The 25,988-nt window shown below is 38.6% G+C and overlaps 1 protein-coding gene and 1 long non-coding RNA gene across 3 annotated transcripts in view; one reads left to right on the forward strand and one right to left on the reverse strand.

Moving 5' to 3' along the window:
- The window catches only part of TGFBR1 (transforming growth factor beta receptor 1), a 53,162-nt gene extending 43,782 nt beyond the window's left edge, over window positions 1-9,380 (forward strand). For both annotated transcript variants that reach the window (XM_072959809.1, XM_072959810.1), the window contains exon 9: window positions 5,135-9,380. In XM_072959809.1, the coding sequence (XP_072815910.1) occupies window positions 5,135-5,260 (126 nt within the window). In that variant the 3' untranslated portion in view covers window positions 5,261-9,380. The remainder of the gene's footprint in view (window positions 1-5,134) is intronic.
- LOC140696099 (uncharacterized) overlaps window positions 1-25,422 on the reverse strand; it is a 43,756-nt gene extending 18,334 nt beyond the window's left edge. Inside the window, exon 1 of the long non-coding RNA XR_012072114.1 lies at window positions 25,229-25,422. This is a non-coding gene — a long non-coding RNA (uncharacterized lncRNA). The remainder of the gene's footprint in view (window positions 1-25,228) is intronic.
- Between the last annotated feature and the right edge of the window lie 566 nt (window positions 25,423-25,988).

The raw sequence follows: 25,988 nt of genomic DNA on the forward strand, positions 1-25,988 counted from the left end.
TCTGACAAAAAGTTTTTGACATATTTTTGTAGTTGTACATTTAAAGAATTCTGACAAAAAGTTTTTGAAATATTTTTGTAGTTGTACATTTAAAGAATTCATAAGAAATTTTATTTAATCTATCCTTAATTGTTAGCTGTTAACTATATAATGTTGGTGAAGCAAAACATTTCCTTCCAGATTTGAAGTTATATATTTTAGGAAGAATAAAAAGCTGGTCACTGAAATAGTTGATTTTACATCTTAAAAAAATGTAGGACCCAAGTAGATGCCTTTGACATCGAGAGAGCTCCTTGGCTACCTCTAGCAAAATCAAGTATCCAAGCCCAGATAAAATGTATAGTATGTTCACAGAATTTGCATATTTATTAACAAATGGAATTGGGCTAGATTTTGTCTTTTAAAATTTTGATTTTGATTCCTTTGATACTATAATAAGCTGGAAGTATTCATGAACTCATGCAATAATTAGAGCAGATTATTATTAAACAGACGGCTTTTTAAGCATGGAGGAAAGTTAGCGGTCAACATTAAGAACACATATGCAATTTGGAATTAACTGTCACAGCATGCTGAATTAATGTCATCACTGTCATTTTTGTTTTTTTCTCCATTTGGTTAGTTTTCTACATACTTAACATTAACTTACTCTTCCACTTTTCTAGGGCTTTATAAATCTTTCAATAGTTGAAACCCATCAAGAATATGAAACTGATAGAATACCTAAAGTGTCTTCAGAACCTTCTGACCTTTTCCAGTCTGGATTGGCTGTTCTCCAGGCCAGCTGTACAGCTCTCATCTTGGAACATCCCTCACCCTTCATCCTGGGGATTCCCTTTGCCTCTTATGGTGAATCCTTCCTGGACCCATGTCTTATTTTCCCCCTTTCAGGTCTCTGCTCAGATGTTACCTTGTCAGTGAGACATTGCTTCTCACCCTATGTAAAACAGCACTTTACTTCCTTGGCTTATTTTATCTCCTTCCCAAATGATGTTTCTCCTTAACACTTAGTGACAGTCCATGCATTTTGCTTATTAATTATATGCTTTAGCCCTCTAGAATGTCAGCTCTATGAGGGCATGGATTTTTTCTCTTCACTGCTGTGTCCCTAACACCTGGGATGGTATCTAGAAGATTGTAGGTGCTCAGTTTGCTGTATGAATTTATGTATGTGCTGGGCCCTTCGTCATTTTTACCTGGAAACAAATGTTCATCTCTAAGAAATTTTCCTCAAATATCTCTTTGAGGTGTTCCCTTCCATATTCCTCTGTTGTTTTTCTTCAGCTCTGTTACGAATGTAGACGTTGTGAACAGGCCTTCTAATTTTCTTATCTTTTCCCTCCTGTTTATCTGGGTTTTTTTCCCTCCATTTTTCTAGAAGTATCAGCTTTTATCTTTTTTTTTTCAGTCAGGTTTATCTTCCAGTTCTTCTGTAACGTTTTTCCAAAACCAAACAAGAAACAAGAAACTACTGATGATAAACCCACTGTCAGTATTTTCTTTAATCTCTTTGATGATCTTAAGGATATATTGTTGATACTGTTTTCTCCAAGTTGCTTTTTTCTGGTGATGTCAGCCTGTCTGCAGTTCCCATTCCTGTCCTCAAGGCTCTGATCAGATACTCTTCATGTATGAGAGGGGTCCTGAGAGCTGATGGGAAACTCTGTGCACATGGTGGAGCTTACTGTCATCGACTGTGATTGCAGGCTGATCAAATTGGGTTGCTTCCTTGGAGAATCACAGACGTCAGTCTCTTCTGGCCTCTCCTCTTGGGCTGAAGAGTCTTCTCGTCTCTCGCCTGAGGAGAATGTAAAATTGCTGGCCATGTGTTGGGAAGAATAGTTTAGTCTTAGCATTCAGCGTGTTGTCAGTATGGAACTGTGCCCTCATACTCCCCAGGACAGAAATGTCTGTGACACAAATCTCTCCTCTTCTGCTGGGTAGGGGTGAGGCAGTCACCCAGCTGTGTGCAGTTGGGGAGGGGCAGAAATCTAGGGTTCCAGCTCTTTTGGCTGATCCTGTTTTAGCCTGAACTTCACCCCAGGGCTACCTGATGCAGTTAATTCCTCAGTTTGGAGGGAGTTTCCATGTGAGTCAGGTTCCTTCTTTTCCTTGTACAACTCTGTTAAGTCAGTCACCCTTCGCCCATCTGCTTTCCAGTTGCTGGCACCTGTACCCTATTGATGGGAACTTGGGTCATTTCTTTCCCTTTTTTAAAAATTTTAATAATTTATTTATGTATTTATTTTACAATATCATTTTTTAAATGTAGTTGATGTACAATATTATGTTACAGGTATACTATATAGTGGCTTATAATTTTTAAAGCTTACACCCTATTTATAGTTATTATAAAATATTGGCTGTATTCCCCATGTTGTACAATACATCCTTGTAGCTTATTTTATACCTCCACTTCCATCTGGCCCCTTCCCCTTCCCTCTCTCCTCTGGTAACCACTAGTTCCTTCTCTGCATCTGTGAGTCTGTTTCTTTTCTGTTATATTCACTAGTTTGTTGTATTTTTTAAGATTCCACAAGTAAGTGATATCTTATAGTATTTGTCTTTGTCTGACTGACTCATTTCACTTAGCATAATGCCAAGTCCATCCATGCTGTACACCAGAAACCACTACAATCAACTGTACTTCAGTTAAAAAGCAGACAGCCAACCAACCCATTTAAAATAGGGCAGAAGAACTGAACAGGTTTTTTTCTAAAAAAGGAAATGCAGATGGCCAACAAGAACGTGAAAAGCTGCTCAGCATCACCAGTATCAGGGAAACGCAAATCAAAACCATGAGACACCATCCCACACCTGTCAGAGTGGCCAGCATCAAAAAGAACAAATAACAAGTGTCTGCAAGGATGTGGAGAAAAGGGAACCCCTGTGCACTACTGATGGGAATGCAAATTGGTGCAGCCACTATGGAAAACAGTATGGAGGTTTCTCAAAAACCCCAAAACAGAGCCACTCCTGGGATATACCTGAGAAAAGCAAAAACATTAATTCAAAAAAATACATACACCCTGCTATTAACAGCCCAACATTATTTATAGTGCCAAGATATGGAAGCACCCCAAGTGCACATCAACAGATGACTGGGTAAAGAAGATGTAGCATATATGTGTAATGGAATACAACTCACCCATAAAAAAGAAGGATATTTTGCCATTTGCAGCCCTTCATTCATTTTTTTTTTTCACTTTGAAAACCAGAATTTTGTAACTGGCATAAACATTTTCATTGCATCAAAAACAACAGAATACCCAGAAATAAACTTAACCAAGGAGGTTACCTACCTATACTCTGAAAACTAAAACACTGATGAAGGAAATTGAGGATGACACAAAGAAATGGAAAGATATCTTGTGCTCTTTGATTGGAAGAGTCAGCATTATCAAAATGGCCGTACTACCTAAAGCAATCCACAGATCCAATGCCCCCCCCCATCAAAATACTCACATTTCTCACAGAACTAGAACAAACAATTCCAAAATTTATATGGAGCCATAAAAGACCCCCAGCTGCCAAAGCAATCTTTTGTAGGTCTTCCCCCCACCCCCGTTCTTTTTGTTCTCTTTTCTTAATCATTTGATGACTAGAGAAGTTCCTTTAACATTTGTTGTAAAGCTGATTTGGTGGTGCTGAACTCTTTTAGCTTTTGTTTATCTGTGAAGCTTTTCATTTCTGCATCAAGTCTGAATGAGAGCCTTGCTGGACAGAGTATCCTTGGTTGTTAAAAAGTTTTCCCCTTTCATCACTTTATATATATCATGCCACTCCCTTCTGGCCTGTAGAATTTCTGCTGAAAAATCAGCTGATAACCTTATGGGAATTTCGTTGCATGTTATTTGTTGCTTTTCTCTTGTTGATTTTAATACCTTCTCCTTATCCTTAATTTTTGTCAATTTGATGACTGTAGTGTGTTGTTCATTTCAGTGAGTTCATTCTTCATCTCTGTTTGGGTATTCTTTATATTTTCTGGCTCTTTGCTAAAAACTTCACTCTTTGCGTCTATATTCCTCTTAGGTTCTCTGAACATCTTTGCCATCATTATTTTAAACTCCTTGGATAAATTGCCTACCTCCTCATCACTTATTTCTTCTGGGGTTTTATCTTGTGCTTTGGCCTGGGAGATGTTCCTCTGCCACCTCATACTGTCTATCTATTTGTATTTTTAGGTAGGCTAGTTATGTTTCCCAACCTTGGAGAGGTGGCCCTCTGTGGGAGACGTCCTACGTGTTCCAGCAGTACACTCCTCTGTTGTCACCCAAGGGTCAGGGTCCAGCCGGTTCCATTGTAGAGCCTGGCCTGTGTTTGTGGATTCCTTCCACAGGCTTCGGGATTGTAGTTTTCCTGTTTCTGGAATCAGCCCCCTAGTGGATGAGGCTGGACTAGAGGCTTACACAGGTTTCCTGGCAGGAGGAGCCAGTGCCTGCCCACCGCTGGGTGAAGCTTGGTCCTGGACCTCTGGTGGGTAGGACTGTGTCTGGAGGCATTTGTGCCTCAGGAAGTCTGCTGATGGGTGGGGCTGTGTTCCCACCCAGTATGTTGTTTGGCCTGAGGCTTCCCAGCCCTTAAGCCTACAGGCTGTTGGGTGGGGCTGGGTCTTGGTGCTAATGATCTAATCAAGATGTCAGCCTCCAGGAAAGCTCATGTAGATGAATACTCCTGGAGTGCCCGCCACCAGATTTTATGTCCCCTGGGTGAGCCGCAGCCGTCCCTTACCTACCCAATTGATCCTCCAAAACCAGCAGAGAGGTCTGGCCCATGTTGCTGTGAAATCACTGCTTCTGCCCTTGGACCTGGCGCACGTGAGATTCTATGTATACTTCCCAAGAGAATGAAGTGTCTGTTTCCCCCAGTCATGTGGGGCTCCTGGAGTTAAGCCCTAGTGGCCTTCAAAACCAGATGTCCTGGGTCTCTTCCTCCTCCCAATGCCGGAACCCAAGGCCAGGGAGCCTGACGTGGGAATTTAGGTCACTTCTACTCATTTCCTCATACAAATAATGCTAAAACAAAAATACTTGTATGCATGTCATTTAAAAAGGAAATTTACAGGTAAAGGTTATTATCCAGATCAATGAAAAGTGGTACATGCCTTAATTATTTTTCTTGTCTTTTCTTGCAGGCCTTGAGAGTGATGGCAAAAATTATGAGAGAATGTTGGTATGCCAATGGGGCGGCTAGGCTTACAGCTTTGCGGATTAAGAAAACACTGTCACAGCTCAGTCAACAGGAAGGCATCAAAATGTAAAATCTATGACTTTGCGTGAACTCTACTTTTTCTTCAGATCTGCTCCTGGGTTTTAATTTGGGAGGTCAATTGTTCTACCTCACTGAGAGGGAACACAAGGATATTGCTACCTTTTGCAACAATATAATAAGGTCAATTAAAAACTTCCCAGGATTTCTTTGGATCCAGGAAATAGCCGTATGGGGTCCTTTCTGTGCACTATGAACGCTTCTTTCCCAGGACAGTTACAAAATGTTACGTAGTCTACCTTTATTTTTTATTAACACAAAACTTGTTTTTTTAAAAAATGATTGCCGATCTTATCTTTAGGTAACTCTGCTATGCTGAAGGTCACCTTTAAGGGTAAAGGAGCTGGACTGCTGAGTGAGACGAGATATGTCTTATTTTTAAAGAAAGTGATTTTTCTCCTGGTTAGTACATTCTCAGAGGATTCTGAACCACTAAAGAGTTTCCTTGATTCAGACTTTGAATGTACTGTTCTGTAATTTTCAGGATCTTAAAATTAATGCTTATAAAACTCTTATCTTGAGTCTAAAAATGACCTCATATAGTGGTGAGGAACATAATTTATGCAACTGTATTTTGTATATTATTATTGTTCTTTCACATATTCAGAACATTTACCTGCCTTTAAAATGGGATTGTACTATACCAGTAAGTGCCACTTCTGTGTCTTTCTAATGGAAATGAGCAGAATTGCTTAAAGTCTATGTGTGTTAAAACCTGTAGTGTTTTAATTCAAAAGTTTTATGTCTCTGAGTAATCCACACTTTTTCTGTTTTGTTTTTTGGAAGAGTATTTGTGGTATGTCATTTAGTATTCCATTTTGAAACTGCCTTTCTCCTACCAAACTGTGCTTAAACCACTAAAAAAAATGAAGTGGCATTAATTGGTAAATTGTTATCATGGTCATGTTTGGATATTCTCCCATTAGGCTTTTGCAGTTTACTTTTGTTGTCTGAGTATACTGAAAAAATCAAGTGGCACTCTGGCTGCTTATAATACTTCAATAATTTAAAATCTGGAGCACACAGACTAATTTTTCTAAAAGGGAAAATTTGTCTAGCTGCTTATAAAAAGTTTATGGCATTCTGTAAGCCATTGTTTCTTTATCTGGTCAAAGACAGTGTTATTTTTTTAGGAAATCAACTACACTTAAAATTAGAATATGGGTAATGTTAATAGGCTTTTTTCTAGGAAGGCAAAGGTAGTTAATAATTTGAATAGATGACAGGTGTGTGGGAGTCGCGTTAGCCGTGTAGGCGTCAGTGTTCCGTGGGTTCTGTCTGTGTAGTGAGGGTTAGAGACAGCGTGGCTGTGAGGTCGCACTGCGCTCGGAGGAAGGCAGCTTTTGTCTCCGTCTTTCCTTCTGTGTGCAGACGCTGCCACTGCTAACTCACGTGGCTATGGAATGTATTCAGTGCGCCCTTGGTATTTGGGAAAGTGGTCACTAAAGAATATTCTGAGGATAGGTTCACCATTTACAAATGTTTTTGGTCAAGTGTTTAAAGCAAATTTGTCATGGTCTTCTCACGTTAAGTTGAAACTAGCTTATAATAACTGATTTTTACTTCCAGTGCTAAAAGTCTGTAAGATTTTTACAATTTTCAAAGTCCTCTTTATCACTGTGATCTTATTCTGAGGGGGGAAAATCCATCATAGCTGTGAGGCAAGACTTTTGACTACGTAGTGCTATCAATTTCCTGATGAAAGGGTCAGAATAACCTTTACAGTATTTTGGTCAGGAAGAGGTAGTGGCAATTTATGCTGACTGAGCTGCACTCTGATAATGTCTTATCTCTTATACCTAGAATACATTTGAAAGACTATTTGGTCTTAAAGCCAAAGTAATTTTAGAATGAATGACATATTACATAGGAATTTAGTGTCAGTTTCATGTGTTTAAAACATGGGGAAAATGTTTAGAGGTTAATGTTTTGACTCCAAATTTTGAGTTTTTCTTCTCTGTAGTTACCATGATTTCATCAAAGCAAATGAGTGAGTTTGAGAAGTTTGTTTTTATAATTGTGTTATATTTCCTGTTTAATAATCTCTAGCTTTGTGATCAGGTACTTTTTTATTTTTTGGCCATTTCCAAGCCTACCAGATCTGCTTTATGAAATCCAGGGGACCAATGCATTTTGTCACTGAAACTATTTTTATATAATTTTAAGAACATACCAAAAGTTCTTGTCTGATTTAAAATTGTGATACATGATTTTTCACTTTCATATAAGGTAATCAGCTTTTGCTGAAGAGATTCTTCATTAAATAAAAAATTGAGTTACAGTTTTACTGTTCTTGCCTAAATAAAATGTACTTTTGATGAATCAGGGAATTTTTTTAAAAGTTGGAATTTAGTTCAAATTTGGGTTTACATGTTACTTTAATTAATTCCTTTTTTGGCTAATGGCAGTTTGATAAACCTCAACTGGGTAATATTGAAAATTAAAGTAACTTAAGATTTATAGATCACGATTACTGTGGCTATAAATTGCAGAAAAATTTGACTAGAGAATTAATTTTTACCATTTAAGAACACAAGCCTTTGTTTATACTGCCTATCTTCAGATGCTCACTTTCCAAGAATCAACTTGGCTAAGATATACCTTCAGGCAAATTATCTGTCCACTTCCATTTTGTCAGTGCTCCCAGAGGAGTGGGGATGGGAGGGGTATGACCTAGTAGACATCCCTGGTCCTTTCTTCATACCCTTGGCTCTTTTTCTCCTACCCTGTCTTCCTGCTGGCCCTTGACTCAGTGCGGTGGTAGCTGTGGCAGTGGGAGTCATGCCAGAAGCAATGGCCATTTGTATCCTCTGTAGGACAGGGTAAGGTCCAAAGAGCTGAGCCTGTAGTTACGCTCCAGAAGTGCCTTGAGTCAGTATACAGTGCCATGGCCTCAAGAATTCTAAATTTCAGTTCTTACTACAAAATTTCAGTTCTTAACTATAAAATTCATGTGATCATTTTGCAGCTCATCCACGAGTTGCCTTTTTCACCCCCTACATCAGAGAACTGTCATGTAAGAGTATTTTGTAAAACAAGATGACAAAGTGCTAAGTAAAATGTACAACAAAATTAGTATTCCACTAGACATGTCATATCAAGAGTTTTTAATTCCTGCACTGAAAGAGTGATTGGCAGTAAACTGTTTCTTGACCATGGCAGTGCTCTGGCTCCAGATGGTGGAGAGCCCAAATAACGGTTCTGTCACAGCTTGGCAGGAAATGCCAATTCAGACATTTTTGAGATTCTAAAGGGTAGCTCATGACGTGTACTGCGGCTTCTTGTGTCTGTTTGGGAATGCTGGAATGCCCATGGCCCTCTCTCTAGGAATGCTGGACTTCGGGACGTTCTGAGGATTGTCAGTACATTCGAACTTTTCAACCCTATTATGCAGTCTTATTTTCAATTGTGAACTTTAAAAAATACAGTTAATAACATCCAACCTGTTTCTTAAAGCTTAAAAAGAACTTCAGTGAATGTTTTTATTTTTAAACAAGATTTGTGAATTGAATATCATGAACTATGTTTTGATATCCCTTTTTCACATTGTGCCAATGGAACGGGGTGTTTGATATTTCTTTATATGTCAAGGAGATGCTTCAAAATATCAATTGCTTTAAACTTAAATTACCTCTCAAGAGACCAAGGTACATTTACCTCATTGTATATATGATGTTTAATATTTGTCAGAGCATTCTCCAAGTTTGCAGTTTTATTTCTATAAAGAATGAGTATTAAGTTGCTAAATTACTCCAATGGTACTGTATTGTTTATATCTGTACCCCAAATAACATCATGTATACTTTGTTTTCTGTATTTTATTGTATTTGTGCAAAATTCTTTTGGCTTTATTACTGTAATCTCTGCCCTTTAAGATGTGTACAGAAAATGTCCATATAAATTTTCATTTAAGTTGAATGATTTTGAGAAGCCTGTAAAGAGGAGAGAAAATCAAACTTCAGTTCCCCATAAGTTTTTAACAATTGTATATTGTATTTGTAGTAATATTCTCAATGAACTGTAAATAGGAAGTAGAAGATAATGCTTATGTCCAGTCCTAACACTACAGTAGACAAATGGAAGCAATGCAAATAAATTACTTTTTTTCCCAAGTGCTAGACGCATAATTTAAAATCAGGTGTGTATTGGAGTGAGCCACGCTGTAGTGTGATGGAGTTGCTATAGGTAGAGACTAGCGTCTTTGCATGACTCTCCAGTACATATTACAGCATTATTATAACATATTGGAGGAGTGCCTGCCTGTCCAAAGGTGCATCTGCATGTGTGCGGGTTTCTTTCCACTTGCTTGAGGGCGGTTCTGTCAGCAGAGAGGATGAGACATGTCTACGTGTGAAATGCTTCTGCCTCTGGTTCAGCAGATTTGCTAAGTTTGTGTTCCAGCGGTGTTATTTTGATTCTTAAAGGTTTTCAATGATTTTCAAAGGAAATTAATTTTCATCTTCTTTCCTAATTTAAGGATTTGTGAGAAAAAAAATTTGTTGAAGCTTTTTTTCGAGTAGATTTGAATAGTCCGTCTCCTGGGAGTGAGAACTTGGCTGACAAGAGAACTGAGGAAGTGGTAGAGGGAGGAGGGGCGGCCCCCAAACGCTGGGAGAGAGTGCAGACTGGATTGCTCTTTCATTCAAGTCTAGTCACTTTAATTCAGAGACTGGGTTTAGGAGTACCCCCCCCCGCCCCCACAATAAAGACATCACTAGGATGTACAGCTTTTGTCAGAAATTAGAAGAAAGATTATCTTTAAAGCATGTAGTTTTATAAGACTCATAGAAGGGAGAACTAGCTTTATCTCTATCTAGTCATCTCTTCTGCCTTTAGGATTTCCTAATTTAGAGAAAGTGATTTTACATATACGGCCTGATGCACAGATTTTGCAACTCGGCTTTTTTATTTCTTATTTGAGGACATAGAAAACAGTGGGACTTTTCTGAAAAGTGCATAGAAGAATGTGATGTTACAAGAGGTAGGGCTCAGACACATATGACTTTTTTAAGAGTTAGAAATGGAAAAAATCTTGTAAGATGACTATTTACTTTCCTACTATGGAAGAATAGAATTATAAGAAAGGGGGCTTGGCAATTTAACTATTTCAAAGAAGGGAAAGGGGAAAGAAATGGTTGAGGGAGTGTAAGAAAAATAGGGGACAAAAGGAGAGTACTGGTGTGGACCAGTGATGCGCACAGAGAGTGGTAGACAGCACTTGGGGTATTAATGCTGTACTAGATGGTGTGCAGGGAGCTGTGGCTCGGTAATGTTAGATGTTTTAAAGAAAAAACATCTAACATGTATGGCTATCAACACTAAAGTCAGAGCTGCTGCTTGACACTCCTCATACCCACAAGAGAAATCAGATGGTCACTGGATTCACAAGCTGGAATAGATGTGGGCAACGAGTGATAGGTTAAATGCACTTTTGAGATTTAATTCCAGATGTGAGAGATGACTGTACTTGCCAATATCTAGCATTTGAGTTTTGTCCAAGTACTTTTATATGCATGATCTCACCTGATTTTTGCAACTAGAATGGACAGTGACTAACTGAAGATGCTCTAAGAAGGTACACAGGGCTGAGAGGAGCCTGCCAATCCTCTATGGAATGGCCGAAGGTGACCTGGGTGTGGATTTGATAGAGCATATTGAACTTTATAGTATTCAGTTAAAGTAGTGCTGAGAGGAAAATTTAGTTTTAAATACACATATTTGGAGAGGTATTTAGATCTCATGAAAAGAGATGCACAAATCCTTCACACTATTAGCAAACTGAATGCAGCAGCAAGTAAAAAGGTTTATACACTGGACCAAATATGTATCTTAGACTTGCAAATGCGATTTCACATCCAAAAAGTTTTATACTATATTAATAAAATGATAAAATCCACATGGCCAACTAAATAGACACAGGAAAAAGCATTCGACAGAACTCAACACCCATTCAAGATAAAAACTGAAACTAGGAATATAAGGCAACTTCCTCAGCCTAAGTGAAGGATTTTTCAATCTATGAAAATTCCACAGCTAATATACTTAATGATGAAAGAGTGCTCTCCTCCTGAAACCAGGAGCAAGTCAAGAATATCCACACATTTTTATTCAACATTGTAGTGGCGGTTCTATCCAGTTCCTGATCTCTCCCTGATCCAAATATTAAAGGCATTCAAATCTGAAAAAGTAAAACTATTCATAAATGACATGATCTTGTATGATCCTCAGAAATCCACAAAATAGCTACCAGAATAAATTGTAAGGTTATATAATACAAGATCAATATACAAAAATCAGTTGAAATTCTCTATTAGCAATAAACAATCCCCTTAGAATTAAAAACTTCCACTCATAATAGCATCAGAAATACAAGAATAAGTTTCACTGAAAAAGTGTAAAAATTACTGAGAGAAGATAAAGATCTAAATGAAGAAACATCCCAAATTTTTGTGGATTAGAAGATTCACAACTGTTATAATGATAGTTCTCCCCAAAGTGTTCTCTAGCTTCAATTCAATCCATACCAATATTCTAGCAGACTTTGTTTAGAAATTGATAAACTGATCCTTGAGAATGCTAAGTACCTCAAATAGCCAAAATTATTTTGAAAAAGAACAAGATTAGAGGAATTCCCCTACGCAATTTCAAACCTTAAAAAGGTGCAATAATCAAGACAGTGTTTGTTGGCATGAGGATAGGCATACAGAGCAACGGCACAGGATTCAGAGTTCAGAAATAAACCTGTAAATACATGTAAATACATACAAATGATTTGACATATGTGCCTAGACATTTCAGACTGTGAAAGAACAGTCTTCAATACAAGGTGTTGGGACAAGTGGATATGCATATGAAAACAGAGGACAGGAAGACCCTTACCTCATTAGAGACCTAAAGATAAAAAGCAAAGGCTACACAACTTCTAGAAGAAAGTGGGAGAAAATCTTTTGTGACCTTTCATTAGGCCAAGACTTCAGTGTGACACCAAAAGCAAAATTTAAAACATGGTCATAAACTGGACAAAGTTAAAATCTTTCGAGCTTAAGAAAAGAATCACTGTTAAGGGGAGAGAACTGAAAACTGAGGGAAAAAGTCTACAAATCATGTATCTGATAAAAGACATATTCAGAATAAAGAACTCTCATAACTCAAGACAAATGATCCAATCAAAAGTGGCCAAAAACTTTGATAGACATTTTCCAAGAGATACATGAATAGCTAGTAAACAATTTAAGACTGTTGATAAAATTAAAACCACAATAAGCACCCACTTCACTCTATAATGGCTATAAGAATAATTTTAAAAGACAATACCAAGTGTTGGCGAGGACTGGAAACTAGAATCTTCATACATTGATGGTACAGGCCCTTTGGAAAACAGTTTCTCTTCTCATGGACAATTTCTTCATTAGTTAAATATAGAGAGAGGGTATCAAGATGGCGTAGGATGTGGAGCTCATCTTCACAAATATCAAAACTACATCTCCATGTGGAACAATTTTCATGCAGAACTAACTGGAAACTGGCAGAAGTACAACCAAGGCTGCAAGAAAGATTCCCAAGTAACCAGATAAGACAGGGGAAAAAGCACTGGGTCGGGACCTGTGCCTCTGAGGAGTCTTAAGAGGAAACGAAAGATGGCATAGGTGGCCTCTCACCCTGGGGAGTGAGTAGGTTGAGCCAAAGACTGAGCGTCTCAGTTGTGAGGTCCTGTGTAGAAGAGACATGCACCCTTGGCTGCTGGGAGAACCACTGAGACAGAAAGGCTGGAGAAGCCTAGGCTCCACTTGCTACGAGTGCGCAGATGCTGGCTTGCCAACAGACAGAGCAGAGAGAGGTCTGCCCTAGTGGCTGCTGCCTCCAGCATTCCCCAGTCCTACCTGGGGGAACACCCAGGCCCCACACACTCCACACCACAGGCTGGCACAGGATCTAGAGCAGCTGAGTCCTGGGAAAAGACTATCTAGGGACAGGTGGCCTGGAGGGGCTGGGGTGTGGTCCAGGTGGGGCGGCAGCAACTACTGTTGGCAGTTACTCAAACAGAGCCACATAGGCAGCCCAGCCGCTCAAACTCCCATGACCAACATACCAGGATCCCTGCTCCCAGTGCAGTGAACACTGAGCCTGCCCACTCTGCACCATAACATGGCATCAGATCTAGGGCTGCCAGGTCCTGAGAACAGACTTGATCTCAGGACACCAAAGCAGCCCTGGGGACCTGGAGTGTGGTCCAGGTAGGATGGTGGCAGTCACTGTTGGTGCTTTCTCAAACTGTGCTAGGAAAGCAGCATAGACCTCTGACAGCAGTGCAGCTGCTTCAATTCCTGCAACCACAATGCCCCAAACCCCAGTCCCAGCCTAGCAAACACTCTGGCTCCACCCACTCCATGCCACAACATTGCACTAGATCTGGGACAACACAGCAGAGGAAAAGACACAAGCTTGGGCTGTGTCTGAGCAGAGCCACAGACACCTACACAGGCAGCACATCAGACCTCTATAATCACGTGGGCCTCACCTACTGCAGCACTCCTCTCCTTCGGGGCAAAAGCCCTCGTGCGAGGCGGAGGGAAAACACTTAAAGGTAACAGAGACTGCTTGAGCCTGAACCTCAGGGCTTCTGCTCCAGCAACTTGGGAGCTGACCCCACCCCAGGGATGGCTGAAACAGACATTGAGCAGAGAGGAAGTCCCACCGCACACTCTGAGCAGGCTTTAGCTTCTCCAAAACCAGTCACACCTCCAATCATAGTGGCCAGCAGACCCTGAGGAAGGATGTGACTGATATCCACATCAAATCTAGTCCTTGCACCAAAGACATTGGGCACATGCAGTCTACATAGGGATGCTTCCACACAAAAACACCCTTCAATACCCCAATAGACAACTTTCACCTAAATTCAGAGACAGAAAAAGTTAAGTAAAATGAAAAGGCAGAGGAACCCCAATTAAACAAGCAAGAGAAAACCCCTGAAAAATAATGAAACAAATAATCAGTCTACCAGACACTAGGTTATAAAGTTAGTAATAAAAATGCTAACTGAACTAAGAGTACTGATATAAACACTGATCATTTTAACAAGGAACTAGAAAGTATAAGGAAGACCTAATCAGAAATACATTATTCTATTTCTGAGATAAAAGAAATGATCGCTGACTCGGTAACAAGTGATCTGGAACACAGCATAAAGGAGAATCACCCAATTATATCAGCAGGCAGAAAAACAAATGAAAGCAACATACGAGATCTATGTAATAATATAAAATGTGCCAACAAACACATAATAAGGGTTCCAGAAGAAGAGAGAGAATGGGATTGAAAAGGTATTTGAAGAACTATGGCTGAAAACTTTCCAAGCCTAAAGAAGGAAACATACTCAGGTACAGGAAGCACAGAGGGTCCCAAGCAAGATGAACTCAAACAAACCTACACCAAGACATATCATTATTAAAATGGCAAAAGTTAAACAGAATCCTAAAGGCAGCAAGAGAAAAACAGATTCAGACACAAAGGAATCACTGGTAAGGCTATCAGCTGATTTCTCTGCAGAAACTTTGCAGACCAGAAGGAATGGCATGATATGTTCAAAGTCCTGAAAGGGGAAGAGCCTGTAACCTAGGATATTCTACCTAGGAAGACATATACTCTTACGACTTTTTTTGTATTTCTGTGGTGGGTGTAATTTCTTCATTTTCATTTATTTTATTTATTTGTGTCCTCTCTCTTTCCTTCTTGGTGAGCCTGGTCAGTGTTTTGTCAATTTTGTTCACTCTTTCAAAAAACCAGCTCTTGGTTTGATTGATTTTTTTCTATTTTTTTAAATCTCTATTTTTATCTCTCCTCCCTAATCTTTATTATTTCTTTCCTTCTGCTGACTTTAGATTTTGTTTGTTCTTTTTCTAGTTCTTTTAGATGACAGGGTAGGTTGTTTATTTGATATTGTTCTTGTTTTTTTGAGGAAGGCCTGTATCATTATGAACTTCCCTTAGGATTGCTTTTTCTGCATCCCATAGATTTTGTGTGGTTCTGTTTTCATTGCCATTTGTCTCAAGGTATTTTTTAGTTTCTTCTTTGATTTCATTATTGACCCATTACTTTTTTAGGAGCATACTGTTTAGTCTCCATGCTGTCATTTTTTCCTCATTTGTTTTCCTGTGGTTGATTTCTAGTTTCATGTCATTGTGGTTAGAGAAGATGCTTGAAATAATTTCTATCCTCTTAAATTTGTTGAGGCTTCTTTTGTGCCCAAGTATGTGGTCTATCCTAGAGAATGTTCCATGAGCACTTGAAAAGAATGTATATTCTGTTTTGGGGGGATGTAATGTCCTAAAAATATCAACCAAGTCCAACTGTTCTATTGTGTCATTTAGTATCTCCATTGCCTTATTGATTTTCTGTCCGGATGACCTGTCCTAGAATGTTAGTAGAGTGTTAAAGTCTCCTACTATCATTGTATTCCCATCAATTTCTCTCTTTATGTCTGTTAGTATTTGTTTTGTATATTTAGGTGCTCCTATACTGAGTGCATATATGTTGCATTTCTTTACACTAATGATGAATAAACAGGAAAAGAAAATAAATAAACAGTCCCTTTTAAAATAGCACCTAAAGTAGTAAAATATCTAGGAATAAATGTAACCAAGAAGGTGAAAGACTTATACATGAAGAACTACAAAATACTGATTAAGGAAATTAAAGAAGACTTAAAGAAATGGAAAAATATCCCATGCTCCTGGATTGGAAGAATCAATGTTGTTAAAATGGTCACACTGCCCAAAGCAATCTACAGATTTAATGCAATCCCTATCAAATTACCCAGGACATTTTTCACAGAACTAGAACAAATCATATTAAAATTTACATGGAGCAAAGGAAAACTACAAGCAAAACAAAAAGATAACCTACAGAATGGGAGAAAATACTTGCAAAAGATGAGACTGACAAGGGCTTAATTTCTAGAATGTATAAACAGCTCATACAACTTAATAACAAAAAAAAACAAACAACCCAATGCAAAAATGGGCAGAAGGCCTAAACAAGCAATTCTCCAATGAAGACATACAAATGGCCAATAGGCACATGAAAAAATGCTCAATATCACTAATTATCAGAGAAATGCAAATCAAAGCTACAATGAGGTATCACCTCACACCAGTTAGAATGGCCATCATTCAAAAGTCCACAAACGATAATTGCTGGAGAGGGTGTGGAGAAAAAGGAACCCTCCTACACTGTTGGTGGGAATGTAGTTTGAGGTAGCTGTTACAGAAAACAATATGGAGATTCCTCAAAAAACTAAAAATAGACTTACCACATGATCCAGCAATCCTACTCCTGGGCATATATCCAAAGGGAACCTTAATTCAAAAAGACCCATGCACCTCAATGTTCACAGTAGCCCTATTTACAACAGCCAAGACATGGAAACAACCTAAATGTCCATCAACAGATGACTGGATAAAGAAGTTGTGGTACATTTATACAACGGAATACCACTCAGCCATAAAAAAGAATAAAATAATGCAATTTGCAGCAACATGGATGGACTTGGAGATTGTCATTCTAAGTGAAGTAAGCCAGAAAGAGAAAGAAAATTACCATATGATACCACTTACATGTGGAATCTAAACCAAAAAAAGACAAACCAACTTATTTATAAAACAGAAACAGACTCACAGACATAGAAAACAAACTTTTGGTTACCAGTTGGGGAAGAGGGGTGGGAAGGGATAAATTGGGAGTTTGAGATTTGCAGATACTAACATACACAAAACAGTTAAACAACAAGGTCCTACTGTATAGCACAGGGAACTATAGCACAGATTCAATATCTTGTAGTAACACGGTGAAAAAGAATATGAAAATTAATATATGTATGTTCACGTATGTGAACTGACTGAAACATTATGCTGTGCGCCAGAAATTGACACCTTGTAAATGGACTATACTTCAATAAAAAATATATATAAATACAAAAAAAAGCAAAGATGAAATCAAGACCTGTTTTTTAAAAAAAGATTAAAAAATTGATAAACCTTTAGCCAGGCTCACCAAGAAGAAGAGAGAAGACCCCAATAAACAAAATAAATGAAAGGAGAAATAACCGATACCACAGAGATCAAAAAGCATGAGAATGCTAAGAACAGTTACATGCCGACAAATTGGACAACCTTGAAGAAATGGACAAATTTCTAGAAACACACAGCCTGCCAAAACTGAGTCAAGAAGAAACAGACAAATCACTAGACATGAAGCAGAATCTGTTAAAACACAAAATCATCACCAGCACAAAAAACCTCCCTGCAAACAAAAGTCCAGGACCTGACTGCTTCACTGGGGAATTAAACAAAATACATAAAGAATTTATACTTATCCTTCTCAAACTATTCCAAAAATTTGAGGCGGGAATACTCTCAAATTCATCCCATAAGGCCTCCGTTACCCTGATACCAAAACCAGACAAAGACACTATAAAAAAAATTACAGGCCAATATCCTTGATGAATAGAGATGCAAAAATCCTCAAAATATTAGCAAACTGAATCTAACAATACATAAAAGGGATTATACACCATGATCAAGTTTGACTTATTTCAGGGTCACAAGCATAGTTCATTCATACACACGCACAACAAAAAATGTGATATACCACATTAATAAAAGAATTTAAAAAATCACACAATTATCTCAATAGATGCGGAAAAAGCACTGGACACATGTCAATGTCCATTCATGATAAGAACTATCAAAATGAGTACAGAGGGAGTATCAGCATGATAAAGGCCATTCACAACAAACCCACAGCCAATGTAATACTCAACAATGAAACGCTGAAAGCCTCCCCACTTAATTCAGGAACAAGGATGCCCACTCTACTTCTATTTAACACAGTATTGGAAGTCCTAGCCATAGCAATCAGATGAGAAAAATAAATAAAAGGCACCCAAGGAGAAGGGAAGAGGTAAAACTGTCACTATTTGCAGATGACATGATACTCTACATCAAGAGCCCTAAAGTCTCCACACAAAAACTATTAGAATAAATGAATTCAGTAAGGTCACAGAGTACAAGATTAATATAAAAAAGTCTGTTGCATTCCATACACTAATTATAAAATGTAAGAGAAAGTAAAACAATCCTGTTTAAAAATCACATCAAAAAAATAAAATACCTAGGAATAAACTTAACCAAGGAGGTGTAAGACCCATACTCTGAAAACTATAAAAACACTGATGAAGAAAACTGAAGATGATTCAAAGAAATGAACAGATATCTCATGCTCTTGGATTGGAAGAATTAATAAAACGGCCATATTACCCAAAGGAATCTACAGATTTAATGTCATTCCTATCAAAATACCCTGGACATTTTTCACAGAACTGGAACAAATAATCCTAAAATTTACATGGAGTCAAAAAAGACCCTGAATTGCTTAAGCAATCTTGAAGAGGGGACGGGCGGTGGAAACAAAGGTGGAGGAATCACTGTCCCTGACTTCAAAGCTACAGTAATCAAAATAGCATGGTACTTACTCTAAATAGAAAAGCAGCAGGATGCTACAGAAATGAGAAACTCACAACTGGAAAGGTGATAACTCATGAATTACAAATAAAATAAACACAAAATTGTAAAAGAAGACATCTAAATCACTGAGAGTGGGAGAGGGAGGCAGGAAAATATAGAATTTTTTTCTTTTTTAAATTTTTTGTTCTCAGTAGGATGGGTTTGAGATCATATTACTATCAGTTTAATAAAAACAGTTATGGTAATGGGCTAATAGACTTACAAAAAAGGGTAACCACAAGCCAAAAACTTACAAGGGAGTCACAAAAACTAAATAAAATCCATGATAACACAAAGGACAATTACCAAACCACAAAAGGAAGAAGAAAGGAACAAAGAGGAAATACCAAATCAACTGCAAAGATAAGTTCAAAATGGCAATAAACACACATCTATCATTAATTCCTGTAAACGTTAATGGACTAAATGCTCCAGTCAAAAGACACAGAGTGGCAGACTGGATAATAAAGCAAGAACCTTCAATATGCTGCATACAAGAGACCCACTTTAGGGAGAAGGACACATATAGATTGAGAGTGAAAGGATGGAAAAGGATATTCCATGCAAATGGAAAAGCCAAAAAAACAGGTGCAGCAGTACTGATTTCAGATAAAACAGACTTTAAAACAAAGGCCATAAAGAAAGATAAAGAAGGACGTTTTATAATGATTAAAGGAGTAATACAAGATGAGGATATTACACTCGTTAATATATATGCACCCAATATAGGAGCATCTAAGTAAATAAAACAATTACTAACAGAGATAAAAGGGGATATTGATGGAAATACAATCATAGTTGGAGGTTTTAACACCGCATTAACATCACTAGACAGATCTTCCAGACAGAAAATAAACAAGGCAACAGAGAAATTAAATAATACAATAGAAAAATTAGATTTGGTGGATATTTTCAGAGCATTACACCCCCCAAAAATACGATATACGTTCTTTTCAAGTGCACATGGAACATTTTCTAGGATTGATCTTGTACTTGGGCACAAAAGAAACCTCAACAATTTTAAGAAGATAGAAATTATCTCAGGCATCTTTACTGACCACAATGCCATGAAACTAGAAATCAACAGAGAGAAACAAAGGAGGAAAAAAGGAAAGCATGGAGATTAAACAATACGCTATTAAAAAACCAATGGGTCAATGAGGAAATCAAAACTGAAATTAAAAAATACCTTGAGACAAATGACAATGAAAGCACAACCACTCAAAATCTATGGGACACAGCAAAGGCAGTGCTAAGAGGGAAGTTTATAGCGATACAGGCCTTCCTTAAAAAAGAACCATCTCAAATAAACAATTTAACCCACTAGCTGAATGAACTAGAAAAAGAAGAACCAAAAACCCCAAAAGGCAGCAGAAGGAAGGAAATTATAAAGATTACGGAGGAAATAAATAAAATACAGGTTAAAAAGACCACAGAAAAAATCAATCAAACCAAAAGCTGTTTTTTTGAAAAAGTAAATAAAATTGACAAACCTCTGGCCAAACTCACAAAGAAGAAAAAAGAGAGAGCACAAATTAGCAAAATAAGAAAGGAAAATGGAGAAATTACAACAAATTAAATAGAAATACAGAATATCATACGAGAATATTATGAAAAACTATATGGAACCAAACTGGATAACCTAGAGGAGATGGACAAGTTTCTGGAAACATACAGTCCACCAAGACTGAATCAAGAAGAAACTGACCACTTGAACAAATGGATCACTAGATATGAAATCAAAATAGCAATAAAAAACCTCCCTACAAATAAAAGTCCAGGACTGGACAGCTTCAAAAACTCAAAAGCTTCCCACTAAAATCTGGGACAAGGATGCCCACTACCACCACTCCTATTCAACATAGTCTTGGAAGTCCTAGCCACAGCAATCAGGCAAGAGAGAGAAGTAAAAAGGGATCCAAATTGGAAAAGAAGAGGTAAAAGTGTCACTATATGCTGACGACATGTTACTATATATATAGAAAACCCTAAAAGGTCCACACAAAAACTACTAGAGCTGATTGAAGGATTCAGCAAAGTAGCAGGTTACAAGATTGACATTCAAAAATCAGTTGCATTTCTTTACACAAATGATGAATCAACAAAAAAAGAAAGTAAAGAAACAATCCCCTTTAAAACAGCACCCAAAGTAATAAAATACCTAGGAATAAACCTAACCAAGGAGGTGAAAGAATTATACACAGAAAACTATAAACCATTGATGTAGGAAATTAAAGATGACTTTAAAAAATGGAAAGATATGCCATGCTCTTGGATTGGAAGAATCAATATTGTTAAAATGGTCACACTGCCCAAGGCAATCTACAGATTTAATGCAATCCCTACCAAATTACCCAGGACATATTTCACAGAACTAGAACAAATCATAATAAAATTTCTGCGGAACCATCAAAGACCTAGAATTGCCAAAGCATTACTGAAGAGAAAGAAAGAGGCTGGAGGAATAACTCTCCCAGACTTCAGGCAATACTATAGAGCTACAGTCATCAAGACAGCATGCTATTGGTACAAAAACATACATACAGACCAATGGAACAGAATAGAGAGCCCAGAAATGAACTCACAAACTTTTGGTCAACTAATCTTCGACAAAGGAGGCAAGAATATACAATGGAGTAATGACAGTCTCTTCAGCAAAGGTGTTGGGAAAAGTGGACAGCAGCATGTAAAGCAATGAAGCTAGAACACTCCCTTACACTATTCACAAAAATATACTCAAAATGGATCAAAGACTTAAACATAAGACAAGATACAATAAACCTCCTAGAAGAAAATAAAGGCAAAACATTATCTACCATACATCTCAAAAATGTTCTCCTAGAACAGTCTACTCAAGCAATAGAAATAAAAGCGAGAATAAACAAATGGGACCTAATGAAACTTACAAGCTTCTGCACAGCAAAGGCAAAAACCATAAGTAAAACAAAAAGACAACCTACGGAATGGGAGAAAATTTTTGCAAATGAAACCAACAAAGGCTTGATCTCCAGAATATATAAGCAGCTCATACGACTTAATAAGAAAGAAACAAACAACCCAATCCAAAAATGGGCAGAAGACCTAAACAAGCAATTCTCCAACGAAGACATACAAATGATCAATAGGCACATGAAAATATGTTCAGTATCACTAATTATCAGAGAAATGCAAATCAAAACTACAATGAGGTATCACCTCACACCAGTCAGAACGGCCATCATTCAAAAATCCACAAATGACAAATGCTGGAGAGGGTGTGGAGAAAAGGTAACCCTCCTGCACTGCTGGTGGGAATGCAGTTTGGTGCAGCCACTGTGGAAAACAGTATGGAGATTCCTCAAAAGACTAGGAATAGACTTACCATATGACCCAGGAATCCCACTCCTGGGCATATATCCAGAAGGAACCCTACTTCAAAAAGACACCTGCACCCCAATGTTCATAGCAGCACTATTTACAATAGCCAAGACATGGAAAAAGCCTAAATGTCTATCAACAGATGACTGGATAAAGAGGTAGTATATTTATACAGTAGAATACTATTCAGCCATAAAAACCGTCAACATAACGCCATTTGTGGCAACATGGATGCTCCTGGAGAATGTCATTCTAAGTGAAGTAAGCCAGAAAGTGAAAGAAAAATACCATATGAAACCGCTCATATGTGGAATCTTAAAAAAAAAAAACAAAAACAAAAACAAAGCATAAATACAAAACAGAAATAGACTCACAGACATAGAATACAAACTTGTGATTGTCAAGGGGGGAAGGGGTGGGAAGGGACAGACTGAGATTTCAAAATTGTAGAATAGATAAACAAGATTATACTGTATAGCACAGGGAAATATATACAAGATCTTATGGTAGCTCACAGAGAAAAAAAGTGACAACGAATATATATGTATGTTCATGTATAACTGAAAAATTGTGCTCTACACTGGAATTTGACACAACATTGTAAGATGATTATAAATCAATAAAAATGTTAAAAATAGCATGGTACTGACACAAAAACAAAGACAAATGAAACAGAATAGAGAGACCATAAATAATAAACTCACACATCTACAGTCAATCAAAGACAAAGGAGGCAAGAATACAAAATGGACAAAAGACAATCTCTTCAACCAGTCAGGCTGGGAAAACTGCACAGCCACATGCAAAACAATGAAATTAGAACATTCTTTTACACCACATAGGAAAAGAAACGCAAAATGGTCTAGAAGAGAATATCAGCAGGACATTCTAACATAAATTGTAGCGATACTTTCTTGGATCAGTCTAAGGCAAAAGAAAGAAAAGCAAAACCAAACAAATGGGACCTGATCAACAACGCTTTCTGCACAGCAAAGGAAACTATCAATAAAATAAAAAGACAACCTACAGAACAGGAGAAAATATTTGCAAATGATGCAGCTGACAAGGGTTAATATCCAAAATATACAAACAGTTCGTACAACTCAGTATCAAAATAAATAAATAAAACCAATCCAATCAAGAAACGGGTGAAGATTTGTAGCCATTTTCCCAAAGACATATAGATGGCTAACAGGCACATGAAAAGATGCTCAACATTACTAATTCGAGAAATGCAAATCAAAACCAGAATAAGGTATCACCTCACACTTGTCAGAATGGCCATCACCAAAAAGTCTACAAATAAATGTTGGAGAGGCTATGTAGGAGAGAATTCGGTCCCTGCCATTAAAAATTCTGAAGGCAATTTCGACAAGTTGAGACATCCACATTCCCCTTCCACCTTTGGCACTTTCCTCTGTGTATCAGGGGTGCTGTAAAGTCATGTGCAACTGCATATGCCTATATGCTCTAAAGACCCTTTCTAGAAATTCTGAAGGATTTTCATTTGGTTTCTTTTACCTCCTGTTCTTTATTAAGGCTTCTTTGTGCTGGCACCCTTCTTCACAATCCTGCTAGAATGAGACCTGGATAGTGTTCAAGGTTTGGCCTCTCCCACCATTACATCCCAATTAGGACCCACTGTTAGTCCAGCTACACTTTTGGCATCCTGTACCGGGCTGCCAGAGTTTCTGCATGAAGCCCATCTGCTTCCTCCCTGGCTTTATCCAGCACCATTCGACAGTCTTGTGAAGTGAGGAAGGGAGGGTATTTAGTAAATTTTGAACATCTGCCCAGGTCAGTTTATATGGGTCACAAAAAATTAGATGAAAAAAGATTTTCCATTCTCTTTGGGTCATCTCTGTAAGTTGGCATATTGTTCTTCCAATTAAGTAAATCCGAAGTTGAAAAGGGGAGTGGGCCCAGATCATCAGCTGCTCAGTTTCAGCAGTCACACCACCCACCTGGGCACTTGCCTTAAGTAATACTGTTCCACCTGAGTTTGGGTAGCTCCCCGGCTAGTATGAGAGGGGGAGACCACCTCTGTCTCCTATTTCTCGACCCTCAGAGACTGGCGGCGGGTGGGGTTGGGGGAAGGGTTTGGCGATGAGCCTGAGGCTGTGGCTCAGGTGTTGGCTGTGGGGGTGGGGGAGGAGCAGTCAGCGTTTGAATTAACAGCAAGGCCTCCTTCATTCCAAGTGAAGTTTCTTTGCTGTCCCTTCCTGTTGGGTCATAATCTTACATCTTATTTGCATAGGTGTATTCTGACACAATAGAAGACTGTACAAAAGTATTTCATCCCATTTTCCTTCCCATTTACAAAATAAATCTAGTTGCAAAATTGTATTGTAATAAAGGATCCATTTTCAGGCCATTTTGCTCCTGAGTCTAAAGGCCATGCACTGTTACCAAAAATACCATCTTTTTCTTGTTTTTCCATGGATTCATAACTGAAAGTTACCCAGTTTCAGAGAATGTAGCCTAGAGGGCTGCAAAGAGGAACATTTCCCATTTGGTTTGCTTCCAGGTGGTTGTGGCAACAAAATCTCCCTACAGGTCCTCTCTACCTGGTGCTCCTTGGGCCCCAAGAAACTCAATCCCCAGGTAACCAATTCTTAACAATTTAGACAACCAGATGTAGACAGACATGGCAAACAAGACCAGAACAAACAAGACCCCAAAACAAAGTCCCCGGCCTCTAACCCGGGTACCATGCACCTCCACGGTTGTGACCTTTTATATTGCCTGCCCAAGTTCCGCCAGGTGGACCTCCAACCCACGACCCAGTCAGGACTGCGTTTCTTTAACGAGGTTAATCACCCAAAAGTCATCTTCCAAACCCAATCCCCTAAACAGTTTTTTTTGGGGGGGAGGGTGCTGCAAAATGACACTACGTGTCAAAGTATGGTGACACCTCGCTGGGGAAATTCAGGGGACGGTCCCCGGAGCAAACAGACCAAGCAGCTGCTTGGACTCGTGCCCAAGCTCTCAGGACCGGCAAGGGGCCCACGAACCACGGGCACAAGCCGCCCTGGACTTACCTCCTGGCTGGCCCGTCTTGCTGGACGCACACCCACTCAAACCGCGGAGACGCCGAGGCTTGCAGCGAAGAAAGGGTTTATTCGCAAGGCAGCCAAGCGAGGAGATGGTAGGACAAAACTCAAATCTGCCTCCCCCAAGGCAAGGGGCTGGAGTACTTGTGGGATAACCAAGACAGCAGCAGGGCGGTCTGAGGTGTGAGAGCAGTAATGCCTTTCTGCGCAGGCGTAACAAGGCTACAGGCCCCCGCACGTTTGAACACGTCACACTTGCGCATGCCCCGTTGAAGGGGCGGTAGTTCAATCTTAACTGGCTTAGCTTTAATTAGATGCAGCTGACTCCAAGTTTCTAGAAAACAACTCAGGCAAATATCTTATTGTTTGGGTTACAGGCCGCTTGGAGAACATGCAAGTCTTAAAACGACCTTGATTAGTGAAGGCAGGTGAAATGGATTGAACTTAAACGGTTTCAGGCATCTGCATTTACTCACTGAATCTGGCAACCCTGATTTAAGTAAAATGAAAACATCCACACAAAGAACAGTAGGCGAGTGCTCATAGCAGCATTGTTCATCACAGCCAAAAATGGAAGAAATCAAAATATCCACGAGCTGGTAAACTGAGTTTTTAAAAAAATGTTGTATTTATTCAGTGGCTTACTATTCAGCAATCAAAGGGGATAGGCCACTGGTACATGATGCCAACATGGATGGACCTCAAACCCATCGTGCTAAGTGAAGTAAGCACACCAAAAGACTGCAGA

This window comes from Vicugna pacos, chromosome 4, assembly GCF_048564905.1.
Source record: "Vicugna pacos chromosome 4, VicPac4, whole genome shotgun sequence".
NCBI classification, from domain to species: domain Eukaryota; kingdom Metazoa; phylum Chordata; class Mammalia; order Artiodactyla; family Camelidae; genus Vicugna; species Vicugna pacos.